The 22,944-nt window shown below is 39.9% G+C and overlaps 4 protein-coding genes and 1 long non-coding RNA gene across 13 annotated transcripts in view; 2 read left to right on the top strand and 3 right to left on the bottom strand.

The window, feature by feature from the left end:
- Positions 1 to 10,011, top strand: part of atl (atlastin GTPase) — a 14,631-nt gene extending 4,620 nt beyond the window's left edge. For 2 of the 9 annotated variants that reach the window (XR_001916565.2, XR_001916567.2), the window contains exons 2-9: positions 3,989 to 4,069; positions 6,260 to 6,528; positions 6,649 to 7,428; positions 7,514 to 7,735; positions 7,815 to 8,029; positions 8,099 to 8,165; positions 8,633 to 9,405; positions 9,699 to 9,721. Coding sequence is in view for 1 of the 9 variants with exons in the window: in XM_018022713.2 (XP_017878202.1) it covers positions 3,024 to 3,201; positions 3,989 to 4,069; positions 6,260 to 6,528; positions 6,649 to 7,428; positions 7,514 to 7,735; positions 7,815 to 8,029; positions 8,099 to 8,165; positions 9,699 to 9,830 (1,944 nt within the window). In the remaining 8 variants the exon portion in view is untranslated. Of the gene's footprint in view, positions 1 to 30; positions 745 to 769; positions 3,202 to 3,988; positions 4,070 to 4,311; positions 4,546 to 5,166; positions 5,616 to 5,656; positions 5,683 to 5,712; positions 6,162 to 6,259; positions 6,529 to 6,648; positions 7,429 to 7,513; positions 7,736 to 7,814; positions 8,030 to 8,098; positions 8,166 to 8,632; positions 9,406 to 9,698 lie in introns of those variants that run through there. The other 7 variants (XR_001916566.2, XR_001916564.2, XR_003389027.1 and 4 more) reach the window with 7 other exon arrangements.
- LOC113464184 (uncharacterized) lies at positions 4,091 to 4,766 on the bottom strand. The gene is made up of 3 exons (XR_003389031.1): positions 4,685 to 4,766; positions 4,275 to 4,602; positions 4,091 to 4,180 (listed from the first exon to the last, which is right to left on the bottom strand). It is a non-coding gene; the product is annotated as an uncharacterized LOC113464184 (long non-coding RNA).
- A 7-nt stretch (positions 10,012 to 10,018) lies between the features above and the next one.
- Positions 10,019 to 11,268, bottom strand: LOC108623888 (70 kDa peptidyl-prolyl isomerase). Its single transcript, XM_018022741.2, has 2 exons — positions 11,166 to 11,268; positions 10,019 to 11,063 (listed from the first exon to the last, which is right to left on the bottom strand). The coding sequence occupies exon 2, from the start codon at positions 11,006 to 11,008 to the stop codon at positions 10,139 to 10,141; it is 870 nt and encodes a 289-aa protein (XP_017878230.1). The 5' UTR covers positions 11,009 to 11,063; positions 11,166 to 11,268; the 3' UTR covers positions 10,019 to 10,138.
- Positions 11,269 to 11,530: 262 nt separating this feature from the next.
- Positions 11,531 to 22,944, top strand: part of LOC108623744 (nephrin) — a 336,074-nt gene continuing 324,660 nt past the window's right edge. The window contains exons 1-3 of the mRNA XM_018022496.2: positions 11,531 to 12,018; positions 16,048 to 16,230; positions 16,334 to 16,500. The gene's annotated coding sequence lies outside the window, so the exon portion shown is untranslated. The remainder of the gene's footprint in view (positions 12,019 to 16,047; positions 16,231 to 16,333; positions 16,501 to 22,944) is intronic.
- LOC108623764 (retinol dehydrogenase 13) lies at positions 12,211 to 13,989 on the bottom strand. The gene is made up of 6 exons (XM_018022539.2): positions 13,615 to 13,989; positions 13,298 to 13,463; positions 13,119 to 13,227; positions 12,696 to 13,010; positions 12,420 to 12,627; positions 12,211 to 12,358 (listed from the first exon to the last, which is right to left on the bottom strand). Exons 1-6 carry the CDS (start codon positions 13,683 to 13,685, stop codon positions 12,256 to 12,258), a joined length of 972 nt encoding a protein of 323 aa, XP_017878028.1. The 5' UTR covers positions 13,686 to 13,989; the 3' UTR covers positions 12,211 to 12,255.

The following is a 22,944-nucleotide window of genomic DNA, read 5'->3' on the forward strand; positions in this document are numbered from 1 at the left end:
TCGTATCCTTTATATGTAATTAATGTAATTGACTAGTAGCCAAGTTTGAGAGCAAGGATAATTTGTGTACCTTTGGTCGAAATCAGTAGAGCATAAATTTACATTCTAGAAGAGATTAACGATAGTTGAGGTAGCAGAGCGGGTAATAATCTGTGCCAAGCGAAATGCGATCGAAGTCACATTTCTTCAGTTTCTTGTCCCGTTGCTTCATTTCTTGTCGATCCGCAGTTCGGCGCGGCTTCAGCGTTTTTCCCCCATAAACCTCATTTGTCGTAAAACGTAAAACATTTGCTTGTGCGCACGGGAGACCGTGAATCACGCAACGGAGCGTGGCTCGATAGGGAGAGAGGGATGGTTTCTTAAATAAATATCTCGCCGCAGAAGCACGTCGTAACCCCGTTGGTATCGGGGCACGATCGTTAACTCCCGTGGTTTACAGCCGCTGCTAACCGTGCGATCTAAAAGCTTCTTGCGGCAGTAGCAGTTCGGACTCGCTGACGCGTCGCGAGCCCGTCGTTTTGATTACGCTGCTTCTTGTTCTCGGCCGGTCTCGTAAATCGGTAACGCTCGCGGAAACGAGAAACAACTGAAACGGGGATATCGTGAATAATGAACTATCGCGGCTCACGTGTTTTAGAAAGGAGAACGCGCGTCAGTTTTTTTGACGTTGCCATCTGGTTAAGTAGTACCGTTTTCTTCGACGTTGTCAGACTTGTTACCTTCCAAACGTTCGGCACAGGATAGGTAGGTGACCTCTTCTAGTATCTTCGAAACGTACGATTCCTCGAGCGAGTGAAAGAAGAAAGCGCGTTCTCTCGGCTGTGTTTCCACTTGAGAACACGCATTTTTGTGCGCTGGATTTTTGTAACCGTTCACTTGTATGCACTTTCTTTCGATCAATTTATGAGCGTTTTCCGCTGGATCGCGGCACGGTTTCAATGCCTCTTTTGTATTCCAAGCGAAGTGCAAATCATTTTTAATGAAAGACTCGTCTTCGTCGGTTGTATGCCTGGAAATTTTCTACTTTCGACCATCCGGGAATATCTCTTCAGTATATTTTTCTTCACGTAACAAACGTGTCGCCGGTTTTTTCTTACCTGTGCCGCGCACGTTGACGTCACGTCGAGATTGCGTACAAAAATCGACGATGTGGAGTAAAACGACTCAAAGGTCAAGAACGCTCGAGAGTCGAACGACACATGCAGTGTCTGGATGTAAATGTACATTAATAATGAGTATTTCTCTTGGAAACATTTTATTATCAGTTAAAAGCTTTTTACCGATTTTATACGTGTATGCACATTAAACAGAATTTTCCTAAGGAGTTTCTTGTCTCAAATTAATGAAGATGTGTTATGTTCACTGATTTCATTATCAACTTTGCAGCTTTATTTACGACTACGTAATTGAATCGCCTAATAAATCGGATAAGAGTGTGATTTATATTTGTAAACAGATATATTAAATTTTTCCTTATCTTCGTTAATTGATAATTTTCTGGCACTTCTTTTTTCTCCTATAATTATTAATGGGATACATAATTGCTCATTTCTTATCAGAATTGCTTTACGCAATCCGGCCAAGGCCAGTTTCTGTTTGACCCTCATTGTTTCAATTTGCAGCTTGTCTACGCACGGTTAGTATATTCCACTCCGTTTTGATACTCATTAATCCTGCTATTCTGTCGCATCGTGCGTAAGCCAAGTCCATCATTTGCTTGATTGATCATTACGTCGAAAGATAATTATACCTGACGATTTATTATAAGTCATTCAGTTGTGTGAAACAAGGGCACAGTATCTTAAATACATTTGCAAATGATCTTACATCCTGCGATTGCAAATGATTTTACATCCTGTGCATTCAGTTTTTTATTTGCCAGGCAAACACGTATTGAGAACAGCATTATGCCAGATTTATTTTTTCCATTTTTAATTACTGTTTATGAGAAGATGGAGATGTTTGTAAAGAAAAGATAAGCGGATAATTATATCTCGTAGCAAAATTTGTTGTTTATTCTTCATGGATGAAAGCATGAAAAAGCGTGTCGTTAGAAAACGCAATGATAACCGACTTGTTGTTAGCAAGAATAGATCAGCACCGTTTATCGACTGTTTGCGCGAGGCCGCTGTTTACCACTGCTTTCGCGAAATGTCTCTCGGGCTTTAATCAAATCCCCTTTAACTCAATTCCACTTGGCATCGCTCAATTTTCGTTCGGTTTCCGATCCAAAAGCCTAGAATACTTAGAACCTCGTTTGGCAACGAGATTGGAGATTCACTGATCCGAGAAACTTTCAAGAAGCCACAGTGGTACTTTTTAACAATGTGCTATCCGCTGTCTCGATGAAAATTCGTGTCGAGTGAAACAGACCTGAACAGACAGCGTCAAAATCTGCACTTTTGCGGAGAACAAATGCGGTGCATTGATTTAAAGTGTGTCATTAAATCACTGAACTAGTTCTGTCTAAACGGATGGATTAAGCTAATAAAAGAAACATCGTATAACAACGTCTGTTATCCCCTGCGGAGAAAAGAAAATCCGTCGCTGTCCAAACCGCAGGCTTAGATTAGGGAACAAGAATCAGTGCAATATTGCGACTCTATTATTAAATGCTGTGCGGTTCGCGTCTATTCGTGGATACCGAAGCGGATTTACGCGAGAGGCACGTTCATTAATTACCATTCGTGACGCGGAATATCAGGCCATATATGCGCGGCGTGCATCTGGTCGCGATACAAGGTGACACGCCGTAGCCATCACCCAGGTCTCGCCGGTATTCGCCGATTGTGGGATACTGCCAACTCGCGGACTCTCCGCCGTTGCTCTGGCCGCTGCTCATCTGTCCACCACCACAGACAGCCCGGATATTTCTAGTTCGCTCCCATGTCCGAGTTAGTGCTCGATCGTGTGCGCGCCAAGTACCTGTGCGCGTTGCTTCGTTCCCTCGCAAATCGCGATTCCCTTTTATCGAAAAGGCCACGAGTACCACCGACCCGGGGCGAATGTGAACCGGTGACAAGATGAGCGAGAGGAGAAGGACGCAACCGAGTTGGAAACGGCCCGAGGAGCAGCCCAAACTGAGGGAACAACCGATTAGGCCTAAAGAATCGATCAGGCCTAAAGAACCGATCAGGCCGCCGAGGACGAAGCAAATGCAACAGGCTCGCGACAATGGAATCGATCGCCGCGAGGATCGTGGTGCGCTTCAAATTGTATTGCGCGAAAGCAGTTTAAATAGCAAATCCAGTCAGGCGGAAGTTTGATTGTCGCCAGCGATCGTCTTACGTCAGAAATTTCAGGAGACGATTGGAAGGCAACGGAATTGAATTATTAAATGAATGAGGTCAATTGCGGAGTTTAAATGAGATCGGAGCTTTACGTTTCGGCTGTTGGAAAGGGCTCTGGCTGATCGTCAAAAAGCTCGCGGACGCAACGGAATCGCGATAATTCTGGCGGTCATCGACTTAAACATGAAAAATTGATCGCAATCTAATATTAGCATATGATTTAAATAGAACCAGTTATTGAGGAAATTAGATTCACATTCAATCGGGCATTTAATAATGCATGATTTCAAAGCATAGGTTCTGTATCGTCGTTAATTATAATAAAATCGTACGTGAAAGTATGAATTTACAAATGTATTATAGGAACGAATTTTTGAAAGCGATTAGAATGTCGATTCTTATGAATGCAATGGCTCAGTGGTGTAATTGGCATGTTTCCAAAAGCTTGAGAGCGCAACAGATTCGCGGCAATGAAATCGCCTATCGAGATGTAGGTCTAAAGTATATTATGGTTACTAAACACAGATTCACGATCGAACATTTTCAGAAATATATTCGGGTCGCGGGATAAACGAAAGTATTACAAAAAATAATCCGATCCCGTTGAGTAAATTTCGATATTTTATGGCGATCGTAACTTTTAGTGAAATGACTCGCCCGCAAACATGCTAAATGTGGATTCAAATGTATATTTGCAGCCGGGAAAGTACCGATGACGACCCTCGACGAGAACGTGAACCGTGTCCCACGGATGCATCCAAACGAAAGAGAAGAACCGAGTGAGTTTTTCTTCAATTCATTTCCGAGCGAGCGTCTCGCGTTGCTCTTCTGTCAGCTTATAATAATAGCCGATGATCGCACATTGTATCTCATGCTTGATGCATTAATTGCTGACAGAGAATCAAAAGAAGAATTAGATATTTGTCAGAATTCTTCAGCATTTCCGGTGCATAAACGATTTTGTTCTCATGAACAAACACATACCCAAGTAAATTATTCGTTTTTGTTAATTTGACGAGGTCTCTATCTGCATACAGAATGTCACCTCAGACACGCAAACGCGTGACGAAGAGAGAAAATATCAGTGTGCAACGTCCACGTGTTAGCTACGTAATCATCGCAATGATTTACAGTTTTTTCGTTAAGAATATTTATAAATCCGCATTTTCATGCTTCTTCGTAGATAGTAAGCCGTCCTTGTTCGAACATGACGTTCGTTCCTGGTCTTCTTCGGGACGGATTGAACAAAGCTTTAGTAGGAGCTGTTTTCAGTTTTTTATTTCTTAGTTGTTTCATCAGTTTTAAATGCTCTCTAAAAATATTGAAAACCGTAACTCGTTTGCTTTAAAATGAGTGCAGCGTACCTTTTGGCACACTTTTTTTTGGAAAGCTACCCGTGTAAACATGTCGAGGAGCCGCGTTTTCTCACTAGGCCAATTGCATTAGTCGACAGCTCGTTTTCAGAATTTCCTTCTTCTTTTCAATTCCACTCACGGCTCTCGACATGTCTGTTAATTAAATTCTCGTATTTCGTTTTTCGCGACGCGCGGGGGAAACGAGAGAGCCGCCTACCTCGTTCCAGATGAGAAAATCGACGCCCTGTATTCGCGAATTTAATGCAGTAAATGGTTCGTGTAAACGCGAGATTGCAAGGCACCGATGCGGCGGCTGTGGATGGCAGTCGTCGTTGTCGCGTATTTCGTTTGGCGACGACGTCGACGACGATGACGAGGTACTGGCGTAAAAGCAGAAGACGGTGGAGAGGCGAGGCAGTGGAATTAGCGTTCACGCGAGTATAATTGCCCGTTCGCTCGCAATAAGTGTAATCGCTCGGGGCTCCTTCCGAGACGTTCCGTCACGTAAAATTGAAACGCTCTCCGGCTCGTACGAACTTGCCTTTCAAACTCGTTTTCCTTTTCGTGTTACTCCTACCTCCACGATTTACAGAATAATATTCGCCTCTTTGTTTCTGCATCTTTTATACAAATTAACTTAAGTGTTTCGTAACATAAGTTGTCTAGCTTTATTTACTTACTACATAAGCTTCTTTGTAGAATTTTATGTAATTAAGAAATCTGAAGAATTCTGATTACCAAAAAAGCATAATTGTTTGCTGTGAACCACAAGTTTCTGGTCGAGGTGCTAGCTGGAATTCGCGTGGTCGTTTCGCGCTAACATGAACGCGAACACAGTCATTCATCAATTATAAAAACAACTTGGAAGTCGAGTCGTGAGAAATTTCCATGTACATGTATACCTTGCAATCTAACGGCACTCACGAGCCATGGAAACTATGCGGGAAAACGAAAGTATACGGTACTCTCATAGCAGTTACCAGTTCACGCGTTACGTTAACACCTCAGAACAGAAGGACTTGTTTCTTCCTTCACATGTAATATGATTCTTAAAGGGAATCCTTTAAAACGAAGTTCCTTGTGACTCGTCAGACGAAATCTAGTCTCATGATTTTACGGCTACTGTATTGCGTAATTAGAATGTCTACTAAGTTGAACACAGCATCTGTGATAAGAAGTTGCCATTAAATTTTAATATTCTGTCATTTAAGCCAATTTATATCCGTCTGTTGGTATCGTTATAAATCACTGGCAAGCTCTTTGTTCGACTTTTTCCAAATTGAAGTGTTCGCGTTTGAATCGGATCACGTGGCACGGGTCAGCGTGTTACACGCGTAAGCAACAGCAATTATAGTCACAAATGGTTTATTTTCTTGCCGTGTGTAATAAATTACACCTACTCACGTCACTTCGTGTGTCGGAATGGTGTGTCGTGTCAAGTCTCTCAACCGTTGCATTCGCTTCCTTCTTATCTATAGTTAACATTAAAAATAGCGGCCACTCAAAGCCTTACGTGGTGCGTTCTTCCATTATTCTTGATTCCTGCCGGTCTTCGTGCTTGTTTAATAAAATATTATTAAGTAAGTACGTTTCTTTAATGTTGCGCATCACTAGATCAATTGGGTTGGCAAAAGAGGATAGAAGATCTTTCAATGGACAGTCAGGATATCTCGGAGAACAATGAATCAGATTTAGGCCGACCGGTACAAATTGTGCTTGCTCATCCAGACCACACTTTCGAGTTGAACGAGGAAGCGTTGGCGAAAATTCTCCTTCAGGATGACATTAAAAATAGGAGCGCAGTCGTTGTGTCGGTTGCAGGCGCTTTCAGAAAAGGGAAAAGCTTCCTGCTCGACTTTTTCTTGCGTTACATGAATTGTAAGGTACGTCCCTCCTTAAAAACGAAACATCCAAACGACATTGAAGAAGAGGAGAAACAAAATCAGTTCTTTTCTTTATTTCTTTCATGTTCACGCTGGATACGCAACTGACGTTCACAACAGTATAATAACAATAATCAAACAGATTCTTGGTTGGGTCAAGATGACGAGCCTCTCAGCGGATTTTCGTGGAAAGGAGGCTCGGAAAGAGATACGACCGGCATATTAATGTGGTCGAAAGTTTTCCGCGGCACATTGCCGGACGGTGAAAAAGTTGCTGTGATCTTGATCGACACACAAGGTGCTTTCGATAGTCAGTCAACGGTGAAGGACTGCGCGACCGTGTTCGCGCTGAGCACGATGCTGTCGTCTGTACAGATTTACAATCTCTCGCAAAATATCCAAGAGGATGATCTTCAGCATTTGCAACTCTTCACGGAATATGGTAGGCTGGCGTTGCAGAAGTCCGGTCGGAAACCGTTTCAAAAGTTACAATTCTTGGTGAGGGATTGGAGTTATCCTTACGAAGCGCCGTACGGTTCAGAGGGCGGAGAGAAAATATTGAACAGGAGACTGCAGATCTCCGACAAGCAGCATCCGGAGTTACAGAGCCTGAGGAAACACATCAAGTCTTGTTTCTCGGACATATCCTGTTTTCTCATGCCGCATCCGGGCCTGAACATCGCCACTAATCCACACTTCGATGGCAGATTAGCGGAAATTCAATCCGACTTCAAGGAGCAGCTCAAGGTGCTAATACCGATGCTATTAGCCCCGGAGAATTTAGTTACGAAAAAGATCGATGGTCAAATCGTAAAAGCCGGGGATCTGTTAGAATATTTTAAGAGCTACATGAAAATTTATAGGGGAAACGAGCTTCCCGAACCGAAGAGCATGTTAGTGGTCAGTATTGACGCTTGTTCAATTTGATGATCGTGCACCTGATGATCGATCAGATTTCTTACGTATTTGAATATATCACTTTTAGGCAACAGCGGAGGCCAATAATTTAGCCGCGGTCACAGAGGCCAGGGAATGTTATATGCGATTAATGGAGGAAATTTGCGGTCAGAAGAAACCATACTTGTCAACGGCACGGTTGGAGAACGAGCACACGCGTTGCGCGGAGAAAGCTACCGCTCTGTTTAGAAATAAGAGAAAGATGGGAGGCGATGCATTTAGTAAAACTTACATGTTAAAATTATGGGAGGTAAGCAATTATTCAAAATTCGATTTATTTGACGGATTAATTCATACTAAATTGATCACGTACAAAATTTTATTTACAGGATATAGAAAATGGTTTTGTTCATTTCAAAGTGCAGAACGAAAGTAAGAATGCATTCAAATCGACACGAACTGCAGCTGTTTATTGCGTGATCGTAGCCATTATGTACTTTTTATCCACAATATTTGGATTCGTTGGATTATACGTGGTAGCAAATATTTGTAACTTCGTCGTATGCATCTGTATAATAACACTTATCACATTGGCATACATCAGGTACGTAAAGCTGTTTTAATAATATCGTTTGGAATTTTAATTTACTGACTATTATTTTCTATAATACAGGTACAGTGGTACTTACGACTCACTCGGAGAGACAATAGATGATGTGGCCAATACTTTGTGGAATAATGTAAGTAGTATACATTTAATTACTTCTGTATAGACATAAGTATTTGGATTCCTTACATGAGCTGTTTAATGTTAGTAACAAACGTCTGTAAGACTCTGATAATCGTTATTTAATTTACTCATTAATAAAACTAATATCACATTTCAAAATGACAAGGAATAATTTATCTATTTATGCAATTATGCCCAAGTCTCCAAGTGCACAATTTTTATGATTTATGTGTATCACACAACTGCATCATACGAATAGAAATTAATACAAATTCTTTTTACAGTTTTTTAAAACACATGCAACTGAAAAACTTTCTGTGTTCAAAATCTTACATAAAACGTTACATGCTAAAATCATAGGTATTTCCTAATGGTATTACGTGTAGCACGAAATTATTAACTGGATGATGTAAATAATTGCTGTTCGCTAACTGACCGTATTTCCTGATTTATATCTATTGCATATGATTTCTACAGGTCGGACGTGCGAGTGTACTATTCTCTGTACTTATACTTGCTGCGGTTGCTGCTTCACCATCGTTTAAATTCTTATATATCATTTTTACACCTGGTCCAGATTCTCCTGCTTGCTTTTACTTAAAATCCGAGGAGATCACAGCCTTTTATAAATATTTGTATTCCTTGAAGGACTCTTTTTTTTCCGTTGTTTACAAATTCTTCGACGATTGTACTTCTACTTTATATAAGTACTATCCCGTGGTCTCAGAATACTTGCACGACTATTTAACCATGACTGTCCATAATATATCTAAGTTGTACAATTCTTACTTAAACCACTAACATACTAATAACTACTAATTTAGCTCCCGTCTTCTCAAAATATTTTTATTACTCGTAAAGCATTTTTGATGACGTTCCAAAGTTACGTGATTTCAATCTAGCTACTCTGCTCTTACGGAATATTTATATTACTTAAGAGAAAATACTTTCTACGGTTTTTCTATATTATATGATTCCTATGCCTGCTCTTTTCTTTTTCTGAATACTTAGAATTACGTTCTTACAAATATTTTTTAAATATACTACTAAGCACTGTCTGGATTACTATGAATCGTCCTGTACGTAGCCGAACTTTCTTAGAATTATTTCTGCATATCCCTTTTTTATACGTAAATTCTCTACCTGATTATTACACTCTTCTTTTATATAAATGAAGCCTTTAATATTATGTTAATATTTTTTTCATCCTTAATGTAAGCTGAATACTAACAGGAGCACTTGTACAAAAGGTATGGCGTTTGCTTATAATTAATCTAGAAATAACGTTAATATCTTACTGCTTAGATTTTGATCTCAGAAAATGATTATTCCTTCGTATATGTAAATCCGTGTTTTACTAAGAACAATATATAGTCAAAAAACCAATGAGGACTAACTTGTATCATCAAACATCATACTGTTTGCACTTATAAATCATAATATAATATAATATATATATCTGTCTATAATAATTTTACGAATCAGCGCTACTTTATCCTGACTAAGCTATTAATGACATTTTATTTTTTATCTTTCTGTTCAGTTAATGAAACCGATCTACCAACAGTTTGTGGAAAAGTCAGTGTCCGTGGCAGTAGCTCAAGCTGCTGAAATGGCTGCAAATTCAACAATGAATGCCACTGTCACTGCCAATGGCAAGCCTAAATTATCATGATGGTCGTTCCCTTTGTGTCCCAATTTCTCAAGTGCATTAGAACCGTACGTCAGTGTATTAAAACCAGTAAGTGACATAATAAAAATTAATCATTTTGACCATGTAATATGAGGCCATAAATAGCTTTTCATTTGTTAAGTCACGTGGAAGAACAGTTAATGTGCTGTCGCGCATATTAATTGGTAAGAAATGTTTCACTGTAATTTCTAAACAATAAACTAACTGAAATGTAAATTATTGTGAATGAAAATAAAAAATACATATTTTTTTATTAACAAAATGATACGTCCTCTGATAATCCCCAAAATTCATGCCTTAAACATTCTCCTTATCATATCATCACATTTCTTATTTGCTTCTTGACATTTAGCATCATATATTAAATATTGCTGCTTTATCGTTGGGTTGTGTGGTTCTAAATTAAATGCATTTCTTAGATCCAAAAAGGCCCTTTCTATGTTTTTTAAGTTCCCATATGCTACACCTCTTCTATATAATGCTTTAACATTATTAATTTCTTTATCTAAGACTTTAGTGCATAGAGACACTGTATATTCATAGTTTTTTCGTTTCAAATGACACCCAGCCATATTATTATACAATTGAAGCCTTAAGTTGTTGATATCGTTTTCTAATTTCTTATCCAATTCCAAATCGGCTATTGGTTCTAGTGTTATAAGAATTTTACAGGCTTTGCTAAATCTATAAAATGCATCAACCCACCTTTGTTCTTTGAATAACTGGACTCCAGTCTCTTTATATCTAGAAGCTATCTGATACTTCTCTTCTGGTGTCCATTCCCAAATTGGCTTATGAGGTTCTATGTGGTTCATTGTTATTTGAGCTTTGATGATTGAATGCTTATCTATGTCTTCTGATGGCACACGAATCGTAATTAAGCTTTTTTCTAAAACCAGCATCATTTGAAGAGCTCTCTCAATTTGTCGATCAATTTCATTATCTGCTTCACCTATTATTAAACTTTTCTCATTCAAACCATCAAGTACGTTTGAATTCAACTTTTCGTTTTTGTCTTGTGTCGATCTATTGTCGACTTCTATATTTTCAATAATTATATTGCATCTGGCACATTCAGTCGCTGTTTTAGAAAATATACCTGGTTTAATAATATCCTTTCTTACAACTTTATCTGCAGACTCCCACGTGAGTAGTAACATTTTTAGACAATGTTTATTTTACATTAAGCATGTATAAAGTAACATAAATGTTAACCTGTACAAAGTGACATATATCAATATGCCAATTGGTTTTAATACACTTACATAATATTTCACGCGTATATTACGTATGAATACATATTGAAAATATACATACGCCTTTATATTGAATTTATACTATTGAACGCATGATAAACGACAATGACAGTATCAGACAGTATTGTATACTTCGTTGCAAACTTACATACGACACAACGACACAACACACATCCATACATCAGTGTAAGGATTAAGGATCAGTATCAGTGTTGGAATTTTCTCGAGCATGCGCGGCCATTTCAGCATCAGTAACATACAATTTTCAATAAAATGAAGAGATCGCCCTGCATAATTTTGCGAAAATGATTACAAATTGTACGTGGAATATAACTTTAATTAAAGAGCAATACTTTTCTCGATGGAAATCATATTTCAGAATAATCATTCATGATACGTCATGTATGATGAAAATTTGACGCGCTTGCCCCGTTCTGCGCAGTGTACGGAGTGACGTAGTGCATTATGGTTCTGGCGGCTCGTAATACGTAATTTTGTTTCCTTAATTTCGAATTGAATTAATATTAGGAGTGTAAAATAATTTTTGGTCGTGTCATCAATCGTAACAACCTGCAATACATGTGAAAATAATACGAGATTAATCTTGTGCGTAACTTGCGTTACTCATTCTCTTACGACAAAGTGTGTATTACCGCGTAGAAGATTCGAATTTAACAATGGCGTCATTTGAGTTGCTTCGGCCGCGTTAGATTGAATCCTTTTACGTTTTATCTGGGCAGTAGAACGTTTTCTATGTGTAATTCGTGTATTTGTAGTTACGAACTTCGTATAATATGTTATAAATTATTAGTTTACGGTTTGATCAATGAAATATACCCCGAAGTAAGAACAGAATGGTCGGAGTAGAACATCGGAATCGAAGTCTGAGCTACAGTATTTGGAAAACCCAATCGGTGAGTTATTCCCTTTATTTTACTCAATTTCTGCGAATATTTCGTTTCTTAATGTTAAGAATTGTAATATATATGAAGATGAAACGTTCTCCGAATATTTGACATTGTAATCCAACTTCGTACGGTATCATGTATAGTTAGTATAAAATGTTTATGATATTTTCTCCAAAGTTAGGTATAAATAATATTATATTAAAGGTTTTACACATTTACGTGTATTTACATTGGTCTATTAATTTACACATTATGCAATTTAGTCCATTTTTCACTAACTGCCCAGAGCCATTTTGCAACTTGATCATTTTTTGCTTCTTCAGAAACATCTGACACTTCAGTCTTGCTATAATAAGAATGATAAATGTTACACTTATTATTACTCGATCGAATGTACTAAAACTTACTCGAGATAGACACCAGACACATCGTTTAAAGATGTGTCTACAGCAGCGAATATAACAGGCTGTGCTCCTTTTCTCGGAGTTTTAATAAATAGCCAAGTCGCTGCGTTCACGAACCATCTCCCAATAGTGTTTTTATAAATTCCCAAGTGTCGCACAATTTCTGTTCGTACTATGCCTGGATGCACAGCATTCACTGTGACACCAGTTCCTAAAGGTACATATAAGAATTTAGTATTTGGAGGATATTTATCATTCAAACGAAAAGTTCTATTTTACCTTTTAATCTATCTGCTAGTTCCCTTGTGAATAAAATGTTAGCCAGTTTACTTTGGGCATATGCTGCACCAGGCTCGTAATTTTTGTCACTGTTCAAATCTTCTAACTGAATTTTACCACCCTTGTGAGCTGTACTCGACACATTTACAATCCTTGATGGTGCACTGCCTTTTAAAACATCTAATAATAAATTTGTTAGTAGAAAATGTCCCATATGATTTACTCCAAGTTGCAATTCAATTCCTTCTTTGGTGTAACTCTTTGGACATCTCATTACTCCGGCATTATTTACAAGAATGTGAAGCTTGTTGTTTTCTGTAGGTGATAGGACAAAATTTAGTTGAACGTATTTCTGAACTCTATCTTATGTTCCATTATAGAAGATGTTATATTGTACATATACGTGTTATATTGTATGTATACCTTCCTTGAATTGTTTTACAAATTCTCTGACACTTTCTTGAGATGCCAAATCACATTTCCTACAATAGACATATTTATTCTGACTCTGTTTGACGATTTCAGTGCGTGCCTAGATGGAAAAATGATCATTAATTTATTGATAGATATTCTGTATAAAATATTAAGTATGATATCAATACATTTTCACATTTGTCCATATCTCTGCAAGCCATTGTAACTCTGGCCTTTCGCATGGCTAAGTCACGAGCTACTTCTCTGCCAATTCCGCAATTTGCTCCAGTTACAATAACTATCTTGTCAGTCAATTTCTCTTTATTTTCATACATATTTCCACCTATGTAATCTCTGTAAATAATAAAATCTTTAAGAACAATGGTAAGAATTAAAACGTACTTGTACCAAGTATTTACTATTACATACCAAAGGTACAGAAACTTTGAATATTATGTCAAATATAGAAGATAAGATTTTTATTAAAAGATTTAAATAAAAGTACCTCAATAAGTATCCTCCACCAATGATGGTTATACCAGCTGAATACCAATAAAAAGGTTTCGGGAGCCGCATTTTCGTGAATATAACAAGGACCCAACAGTTTATGAAAAATATTTAATACAGAACAACTGTTAACTTTATTTAAACTATTTCTTTACTTAATTTATTAAAGCACGTGCATACTTCACGAGAAAATGTAAACATTAAAGGAGATTTTACAATTTCATCTGAGCATGTTTCACCAGAGAGGAAATTTCCTCTCTGGTTTCACTAAATTTCTTATGTAATTATAGTACGTTGATTGAATTTTTAATCGGATCTGTTTAGGCAATTGCATGGTAATTCGATTTCAAGGATTCTTTTATAAAAACGTTTTACATAACGTTTAGATATAAAATAACGTTTTACATGAAAATGCCGTGAAACCTCTGGTATGAAAGCGAATGGCCTTATCATTCTTCGATCTCGCGTTGTGTTTTGCGTTCGACTACCATACCGACATATAATAAATGAATAAGAATGATCCAAACGTTCATTGTTGAAAGATTGACAAAATATAAGATTCAGAGATTGTAATTGTTCACATTTTTGGTAACGATGCTCGGAAAGGAAGCTAAATATGTTTTCTCTCTGCCATGCACTGTTTCATTTCCAAAGCACAGAAAGCAAGTTATATGTCGTTGAATCTTTGCACTTCCCTAAGTCAGACAGATGTAATCAAAGGATTTTTTCACTTAATCTTCATTCTTTATTTTCTCAATTCCTCTTCTGTTCAATCGATACAACGTTCCGAAAATTAGATAATAAACTCGGAGTCAAATAAAAATATGCAATACATTTTATTAGAAGCAAAAAGAAAGAATTCTCAGAGAACTCATACATTCATCTATTTGGTCGTCAATTCATATGCTACAAGAATCTTAATTTTTAAAGCAGACGTATCAAATGACGAAAGCTAACATTAGCTAACGTAAACATTTTCTATTAAAGTGAAATACCACGTTCGTATATCAAACCGACGCAGGTCCCTAGAAAACATCGTAATTATGTCAAACCAGAAATTGCGGAAGCCCCGAGTCACTCGGGGCGAGTGCGCGTTTGTTACGGCACGAGTAACCGCTCTGGAAACGTGCATATATTCTTCTCAAAAGCTGTGTCCATAATGTAACAAGCTGTCGGCACGCGGTAAAGAGAAGGTCCATCCTCGAGCTTACAACTAAACAACAACGCGAGATTATCGATCAACGATAGGTAAACATTCGTGGCATGGTCGCGGGAACCAAGCCACTTAGCGTATGTTTGTTTAGTATCTTTTACGGCTATATCGCTGCCGGGCATGCGGTAGGTTACGGCTACGGGGAAGTAGCCAGCGTCTGGCGCACGGCTGAGGGTTGGGTGACGCGGCGCCGCGCTTCGAGAGGGTCATTTATAACTGTTATCGCGAGACTTACTAGCCCACTTACTATAGTTACTATATCCTCTGCCGTGTCTATCCTCCACCCTCTCCTCAATCCCATCCGGAAGAAACGTGGAAGCGCGAGACGCGCCAGCTCACCGAACCTGCTGGTCATTCTGTCACGGTTTTTTGTATTCGGTTCTACTGTATCGCGCCAAAAGCCAACCCTTTGAGTAACTACGACCTCTCTCGAATCGATGGATTTTTCGGAGTACCGCGTTTCATCAGCGGTACGGCTCTCAAAAAGAGAGAAGTGCAGGTTTTTGTTCTTATCTCTTTGGTAATCATTCACACGTAATTATAATTAATTCCTCTGAATCGTTTGAATATTTCGATGATCTTACCGGGGGAAACAAAATGGACTTGAAGTTCCTGTTCTTAATTATATCGAATCGTTAAACCTGTTAGTAGGGAAACTATGAGAAAGTGGAGGAAGTTATTTCACGTAAAACGTATAATTGTCGCTGGGCCAATTACAATCCTGTTTTCATTAGCTTTGGGGCCTGTAACTGTAATAGTTGTACACACTAGGTCCTAATCCTTTGTTCTCGCAAAGCCACTTTGAGCACCGAACTGACTGAACTGAATGCGAACTTTGGGCGCACACTGTTTACGACTGGTAATATGCTAACATTACATAAATCTGCGCGATAACTATGAGTAAACTTTCATCTGTAATGCTATAACTAGGTTTAATTGTGTACATGCTTCCTCCTTGTACCCTGTAAGGAATATTCCTTTATATCCTTGTTCACCCAAGTATTATTGCAACACGCTTTTAGATATTTATCAGAAATATTGTTACCGATGCTAGAACTATTACTTAACTTATATGTGTGGAGCTGTAAATCTGCGATAAGGATCTTCTGTACTGGTTGTGAGATGGTTCGTGTTTGCCGAACAAACGCGGGATCGTCGATATCATGTTCCACAGATCATAGCGTTCAGAGGTTTGAAACAGGGTTTTATTTATTACAGAGGGTGCGGTCAGGGGAACACGTCGCGGCATCGGTGTTACAACCGATAGCTCGTCGTTATCGGGGACATTTCTCATCATCGTTTTTGCCCGCCGTTTCGGAGCACGGAGCACTTAATCCTAATATGGAAATATGTCGTGCCATCCGCAAGCCGGCGATTAATGTGAATAAATCGATTTCTGGCGTAAGTGTACGATGGTTGCCGCCAAATCCTGAAGCCACGCCAAGTGGCAGAAACACGGGAATTCCATCTGGATTTACTAAGATCAGTGCCATTTAATGTGCAGCTCGATAAATCCCTTAAAAGCTGGCGGTCCGCAAGAAGACGGCGCATTACAATTTTCCACGGAGGAATGAGGAACGGCGCGACGCGACGCGGAACGTCTAGAGGAGGACGCGGAGGACAAATCTGCAAATGCGAGGCTTCAGGTGCCAAATGCTTTCATCGTATAACGTGAGTAACGGCCCACCTTATTTGCTGTTCTACATCGATCGCAATCTATGCGAATCGCGGGTACTATTCAAGAAGCGGAAAAACTTTATGAACGTGTTCCATTGAAACTGTTCGAAAATAGACCTTTCACAAAATTGATCCAATCGATTTTAATACGCGCGTTTGTACGTTTCGATGGGCATGTTAGCATCGAGCAAGTTGAACGCGATTCGGTAAATTCCCGATTCGCAATTTCATGATTACATTCAGTATCTAAATTTACTTCTCTAAAAAATGAAGTATATATCGTTCCTTTGAGTTATGGATTATTAACAATTTATAGAGCAACAAGAAGCTAAATATTGTATTTAAATAACTAGTGAAGCTCGGAGATTTAAATATGAAATTCATCTCGGTGGCTCCTGGCAAGTAGTATATCCAAGTTTTAGTCAGACTAAGTAAGCCAACGTGTTAAACTTGTTCCACTTGCTCGAAACATGTATAACATTCAATGGAACGCTGTTATCTCGATATCAGGAGGATTACTCCTGTAGACAACTCGTATATGATATATTTTTTGTTTGTGTTATCGTACCGAAACTCGGACGATCTCTGAATCGAGACGAGTTAAGATGGTACTTATCCGCAGTGGTCGCTGTTGCGCAGCAACGTTAGCTAAACGTTGTTGCTTGCTTATGATTTCCATAATTCCGCACACTTCGTCTGTGGCAGGCTCTAAAGAGCCAATATCGGGCAAAGTAGGTGTGTACTTTAATTACTAGAGATAATTACGTCGTCACCGGCTTCACTGAGGGATGGAGGTTTACTATGATAACAGAGTATCCAATATCCTGGTGAGTTACGTACCGGGGCACGACACAACCCTCGTGCATATGTATTCCGCACGTACGCACCCTCCCCCCTAGATGTATTTACTATCATATGCACGCCAGTGCATGCCAAACGCTCGCGTTTGACCTCCATCCGTTATTAATATAATTATCTTCCCAGTTATTGTCTTACAGTTGCTGCATTTAATTGCGCACGTACAAAAATCGAGTTTCATCTATAATTTTATAGAAATTAACACAGTTTTTATCAGATTTTTCCATTAGAATCGCGAAAACCGTTTCTGTACGTCTTTACATCGGGCAAGGTTAACTGACGTAGTTAATAATCGTAGTAACTCATTCCATGAATTCGCATACATCATAAATTGACTTCAACACGTAATTACCGCAACGTGATAGCGTTGACAGGCGGGTGGATGATCGGTCGCAGGGGAGGAATAGGGTGGCGAGTAAGAATGCGCCGGGCATTTTCGGGCTGATATGCGGACGAGGTCGCACCACGTATTCACGTATGCAACGATAGGACGAGAGCCACGCCACCGAGGGGGGTGGCACGTCGGAATAATTTATTTAGCTCGAGCAATGTAATAATGGTGGGGTTGCGCCGAGTGCAAACTGCAGAACCCGTTCATTACTACTTTAGTCGAAAGTGTATGGCGTGGACAAACCAGTAGGGCGACAGGGGGTTGCACAGGGTAGCGCTTCGAGGCGCTATACACAGTGTCCCGTGTTTACAGAATTTTATATTGCAACGAAAGAATTTAATTCTACATTCCGTCTCATTTTATTTAAACAACATAACGATGTATTTCGTTTTTTAATGTCTGTAAACTGTGTCAGTATTTCATTATTTCATTAAATGTTCGTACATATAGAACGCGTAGGGGAAATTAAATACGAAATTTGCATCGACATTTTTTATTGCTTGGGTATTAAAAATTGCGTCGGTATCTAAAATATTACCACCCTTTATACAAGGTGGTTAACATCGGCGAGATATTAGTTAGGTACGCTGGACAGCCTTCGAACGGTGTGAACCATAATTTCCGATTCCTGTTAACTGTGTTCAATTATTCTTATTGCCACGGGGGCAATTCTTTAGCTCTTACGTATCTCGAGTAACTTTTCTTTTAAAATTAGAGTCTTGCGCAAGCTTTAATGCTTGTCGCACCCTTTCACGTTGACCAGCTACCGATCAATTTATTTTTTGCGGGGATTAGTATCCGTCGTTGAGACACCGCTCATTTCTTCGCTCTACTGAAAGATATTTTTAATCGCTAAGCGATTGCTTCCTCGAGATCGATTTTCTGACATTTTACGTAAGCTTCTTATCTGCGGAGAATGATATTGATACGTTCCGGACGTGACGTCTAGATTACATTGATCCTTTAGTTTCCAGACGGAAATCAAAATTAATATTCAGGAACGTGGCGATCCTGTCGTAGATTAATTACGGTTTGCGATTATTATTCGTTTATTACAGAGATTAAATTCGCGTGATGAAGCGGTATCATCGAGAAGGATTTTACTTATGCAACGCGTAGTCCGTAAACGTAAAACACGTTGCCGTTCCCCTCGCAATTTTCGCCGACGAATAAACGTTCATAAATTCGACTAAATTAAAAAGGCGAGCATAACAGAGAAATTTCAACGGGAGAGCTTTAACGCGGCGGGTGTAGGTACATGTACAGCAGCCGGGGGATACAAACGGCTTTGAAGCTAAATAGAAATGCGTCACGCGGGTCGTTGCCCGTTTCTGTCCAGTGTACCGAGGGGTGCCATCTGAAAACCGGTTATCGCATTTCTGCGGATTTCTCTCTAATCACATCCGGTGACTTAAGAGGCGCGTTGTAATTCCTCGTGCCGCGCGCCCGGCTGCGGTGGAACGGTCGAGCGAGACAAAAGGGCGAAACTCGAAATAAGGAAAAAAAAAGAAAATAGATTTATTTTTCTTTCCGTATCCGTGGACTCCGCTGTCCTCCATAGATCTTCCCCCTTTTATCCTTCCTATAGTATACCCAGAAATACGGTCGGCTACCCCGCGGGGCTGTACTATTTATAACTTCGACTCATTTTCCCTCATTGCGCGGAACAGCGGGACTCAGGATAAATAATTGTTTTTAACCGAAGTTTTATTGTCGTAGTGGTCTGCCTGTAAACTGGTACAAATTGCGCAACCTAAGGACACGCAGACACACGTACCAACATCGTGGTTAAATGAATTTATGGAATAACAGGGAAAAAGGTAACGGAGTTCCGTAAACTCCCCGCGGGTAGCTCAATTGCACGTGTGCGTATATTTTCGGAGAAACAATAATGTGTTCTTTCTTTAACGGCTCCGATTCTGATTTACTTAAAGCCTTACCATTTATTTGTATTGTATACCGCAGTTTCTTTGAATATTTTGTTGTTCCATCAGTTATGAAAAAGTCTCTGAATATTCTGTTGTTTCATTGGTTATAAAAAGGAGTTGTTATTGATTCACTAGTTGTGTTCGATCAATTTTTATTAAATCATTCAGTCTAGATTTGCACGATGTTCCTTTGTAAATAAATTAGAATCGTCGAACGTCTGTATCGGGTCGAACAGAGCCCGACGCGACGGCTGGGTATTAACATTGTAAACGATAATGTAGAACATTGTCCTGTGATTCTGTTCCATGTTCATTTGCATGCAGCTTAATGCAAGGGCCGATCGTTTTACTGCAGACAATGAATTTCAAATCAATTTATGCGACCGTGATCGCAACCTTCGTGTAACTCATTGACGCTTGCCTATAAATTATACCTGACGCCCTCCTAATTACACCAATTGTTATACCATCAGGAGCATTTCTCTCATTTCTTATAAAATTTCCTCCAAGCCACGAAATATCGTACATTGGAATCCCCATTTAATGTACTTTTATTAGTTAGCCATTTTCTATTATTTAACACGAATCGTAATTAGACAATCGATAATAAAATGTACCGTAGTTAAATTAGAAAAGAAACTATTCGAAAATTTATGGGAACGTAGAGTGCATCTTTTGGCAACACAGTTAACTTATCGGCAATGGTCGACAATGGAACTTGGAGTTCTCCCTATTCCCTCGTCAATATCGTTCGACAATACCCGGCGAAACGATCTTCACCCTCGACAAACCCGGGAATCCGCATTCTTGCGTTCGCGATTGGGGTTCTTCAAAGCGTGTACCGACTCGATAAAGGATTACGTAAGCAGAATCTTTCGCGACCGAGTGTCCCGAGATCTTCCCCAGTTCCCGTATGCACGTGCACGCGGGCAAAATTTTCGCTCGACGAGAATCATGACCGGCCTGGAATATGGAGCGAACGAGAACGATCACCGTGGAAAAGTTGAGCGAGTGGGTAGCCGGACGGGATTTTTGGCATCGCGAATCAGCCCCGTTTTGAACCCGTGTACACACGAGTGTCTCGTGTACGTGTAACACGGTCGGGTGTCACGACGTGCCAAAGGGGAAAGCCGAAAGAGAGCAAAGGCACCGGGGAAGTAAGGAAGTGCCGCGATCTACCGGAAGTGGATGAATTGGCTCAAAGGCGATATGGTCTGAAAGCCCGAAAGAGGAGGATCCGGCACTCAGAGCGACATAGATTATTCATGTAATTCCGCACTCACTTTGCCCGGCGATCGATCAGTCATGGAACGATGCTCATCTGAATAATGAAATTCGAGGAATCCTTGTGTCGATGACGGCTGCTCTGAGATTTTTCGATCTTCTCGATATACCTTTACCTTTCCGAATGCACAAACCGTGATCTGGGAAGAGGAGAGATCCATCGCGTCCGTTCTCTTTGCCTTAAGGCCAACACGTTCCATGCAAAACGACGCTTAGGAACGTTACGTTGGATGTATGTAATATTTACTGGGAGGCGAGGGTGCATCATGGCCACTGCGGGAAAAATAAAACGCCGGCTTTCTCGGAGAAATCCGAAGCGCGCTCGAGTGTTACGCGTTTGCGGTTCTTACGAACAGCTCCTCTTTATCTCGCGAGACGTTTATTCTGAAAACGTAGTTAGATACATTTAATTAAACGCGATATCTCATCCGGACGATCGATCTTTTATAAATGTCTCTATGGGAAATGAATTATCATCCGAATAGAAGTGATCCCCGGCGTTCCGATATATTATCGGGCGTAAGCCCTACGCGTGTCTCAATTTTTCTGATCGATGGGGTCGTTTACATATTAAACGCCGCCGGATTTACGGGCGCTCCCCTATTTCCGGCTTGATATCGCGATATACCAGTAACCTCGTAATTCGCACGCAGGTGTTTTTGATTCTTGCGGCACGGACATGGTCGGTACTTCGCACGCGCGTGCACGGGCGGATACTCATTGTCAGCTCGCGACGAGTATACACGCTCCTCCCGTCCCCGTATATTGGATTTTGTTCCGACGTGGCGTATTTATATCGTTGTACGTTGCCGTCTAAGCTCCAAACGCGATAAAAATCTTGAACGCTCACGTGCCGCGCTGCCAACGCGTGAAACGTGTAAGCAAATATAAAGCTTGACGCGGAGATAAAACAGATCCCTTTTACTGTTGCCATTATTAATTCATTGGAAATGATAAAAAGTAGGAGGAAGGAAAATTAATTGCTTCAATGATTCCGCAATGATATTGTTGCGTTACCTAAGAAAAGCTTGTAACTCCTGTCTCATGTCTTTCAAGATTGAAATACGTTCTATCAAAAACTTCCATTATGAGATGATCAAAGTCATAACTCATTCCCTGATGACTGAAGTATTGAAAGAACATTTTTAAACGAGACACGTTAAAATGCAAAACCGGAATTCTCGCAATACTTGTCTGCAGCAGAGTAAACATAACGCAGCAATAATGAACTGGACGCGAGCGTAACAGTTCCACCCTCTTTAGACTCACCCGGTGAAAATTCTTTCCCCGACGCGGCGTTTACCCAAAAACCGACGCTGGATACTCGCTTAACTCGCTATTCTGGCTAATGCTCGGCTCTAGCTATGCAGCGATTACCCTTAAAAACACTCAGCGGCACATACGTGCTTACAGCGCGAGCATACGTTCATACATACGTACGGATAAACACAGGCATGGACGCCGACGTTGCCACTTAACCAGTCTGAAGCACTTATACATACACGCGTTCGTAGAGCCCTTATTTTCCAAATATTCCCACTCTCTCTCTCTCTCTCTCTCTCTCTCTTTCTCTCTCTCTTCCCGAAGAGTTCGTTAATTATCCCGCGAGGCTTGTTTCATTCGTACGAACTAAATATTCTTGATAATTGAACCACGGCTGAAATTTCGAACCGAGTCAGCATTACTGTTACATTCAAAGCGAGTTGCATCGTGGCTGGTCAAAGGATGTTTGATTCGACGCGACCGGGCGTAGGTTCTCGACTTGAAATTCTCCCCAGTGGGTTCGCAATCTGAACGATTTCTCAGGGAATAAGCATGAGATTGATTTAAGGATGTATTGGCTATACAGTCAATCCCAAAAGTTTATGTACCTTAGAAAACGCATTTCCTATAATTAAAAAGAAACCAGACGTCGGAAGAATAATGCTAATGATAAATAGCTACGTGCTAAAAAGTATAGAAGGAAATATCCAATTA

The sequence above is a fragment of the Ceratina calcarata genome, unplaced genomic scaffold (assembly GCF_001652005.2).
Source record: "Ceratina calcarata isolate Rehan_Ccalc_2016 unplaced genomic scaffold, ASM165200v1 scaffold115.2, whole genome shotgun sequence".
NCBI lineage: Eukaryota > Metazoa > Arthropoda > Insecta > Hymenoptera > Apidae > Ceratina > Ceratina calcarata.